The following is a 1572-nucleotide window of genomic DNA, read 5'->3' on the forward strand; positions in this document are numbered from 1 at the left end:
CTTCCAAGACCACAACTCACCATGGGAATGGGAAGCCTTGGCTTTCTCCAGAGGAGTGGCGGGTGACCTGTGGGGAGCAGCTCATTTCCTAACCATGCAGGACACTTTTTAAGCGTGACATATGAGTATTCTCCCAACCACGGCCTCTCTTCTTTCAGCCGGAAAACAAGGGGCGTCCGTTTGTGGTCAAACCCATCTCTTCTCCTCTGATGAAACCCCTGCTTGTGTTTGTAAATCCCAAGAGTGGAGGCAACCAGGTGAGTCTTTTGTTTGCTTGCCTTTGATTCCATGAATCCAACTGAGAAGGTTGGAGGAGTTCTTGACAACACAGTTCCGTAACTCCCGTGGGCGTAACTCCACTAACATCCCAAGTGTTGGAAGGCAATCAGTTTCTCCAGGAGAAAATGTTGCTCCTTGAGGGCAGAGCTGTACATAGCTCTCAAAAACCCAAACCCACTGCCATCGAGTTGTGTCTTACCCGGCACAGGGTGAGGGGAAAACGTGGGGGGCCTATGATTCATCCCTCTGCCTCCAGATAAGACTGTGAGGGAGACCCCCCGCCCCGCAGGCTCAGCTGCTGGCATTTTTCGAATACATTTCCAAGAAAGGTCATCCCAGGACCTTTTCATAGCTTTCTCAGCACTTCAAATCCCGGGGACCCTTTACCAACCACATTATTTCTTCCCGTCGTCATTGACACCGAACTGCCTTTAGCCCTTGCCTCTGGGACAGGGAAGACAGTGACTCAACTGTTGTTATTGACAGCCAGCACCATCCACACTACTGAAATGATCATGTTGTCAGTAGCTGAGTAACGCGAGCCCCAGTGAGGAAGAATAAACCGCCCTGTGGGGTTCCGCTCAGGGACTTACCTAATGTGCCCCCCCCCCCCAAGGCTTCATCAAACTCGCTCTCCAACTCCTGGTTCATCTGTGGCCTTTTGTGGGCCACTCATTCATGCACAGAGGCCCTACAGGACAAGGCAGGACTGCGCCTCTCTAAGGAGGAGAAAGCCCCGTCTTTCTCCCTCGTGTGGGCTGGGCCGAGAGAACATATTCTCTGGCCATCAAACGGAGTGCCTTGTTTTCTGCCTTGAGACAAGATGGCTTGAAGTTTGCACACACACTGCGCAAGAGATGTTTTGAAAGCACTGTTGGGAACAAAAGGGATTTCAAGTCTCTTTAAGTCTATTTAAATAAAAACAAAGAGTTTTTACTCCTGGCAGAACAACTTTTTGCAAAACAAAACAAATTGAACAATAAACGGAGGAGACACCACCGCAAGCAAGCCCTGGGATGTGCTTTCAGACGCGCATAAAGCTGAAGGCCGCAGATTTGGGGTGTTTTCTGATTGGATGACATTTGCCACATTTGCTGGGGGCAGGGCCTTTGCAAGAGTTAGCCTCTCTCGTAAGAGGGGTCTGAGCTATCAAGCTAGGACTGGTTTTAAATTTCCTAGAACCCGTTTAAAATTACAAGTCTTTCCAAAGTACAGAGTCTATGAATACATAAATAAGGTGGAAAATGTTTCATTAGGGATTGATAAAAGATCGAGCTTTCCCACTAAAATCAC

At 48.8% G+C, this 1572-nt stretch overlaps 1 protein-coding gene across 1 annotated transcript in view; it reads left to right on the forward strand.

Annotated features, from left to right (window-relative positions):
• Nucleotides 1-1572, forward strand: part of DGKI (diacylglycerol kinase iota) — a 270647-nt gene that overhangs the window by 72370 nt on the left and 196705 nt on the right. Inside the window, 1 exon segment of the mRNA XM_045288847.1 lies at nucleotides 159-257. Coding sequence (XP_045144782.1) covers nucleotides 159-257 — 99 coding nt within the window.

The sequence above is a fragment of the Echinops telfairi genome, unplaced genomic scaffold (genome assembly GCF_000313985.2).
Source record: "Echinops telfairi isolate 266 unplaced genomic scaffold, ASM31398v2 ScPeMD7_23;HRSCAF=83, whole genome shotgun sequence".
In the NCBI taxonomy this organism is placed as follows: domain Eukaryota; kingdom Metazoa; phylum Chordata; class Mammalia; order Afrosoricida; family Tenrecidae; genus Echinops; species Echinops telfairi.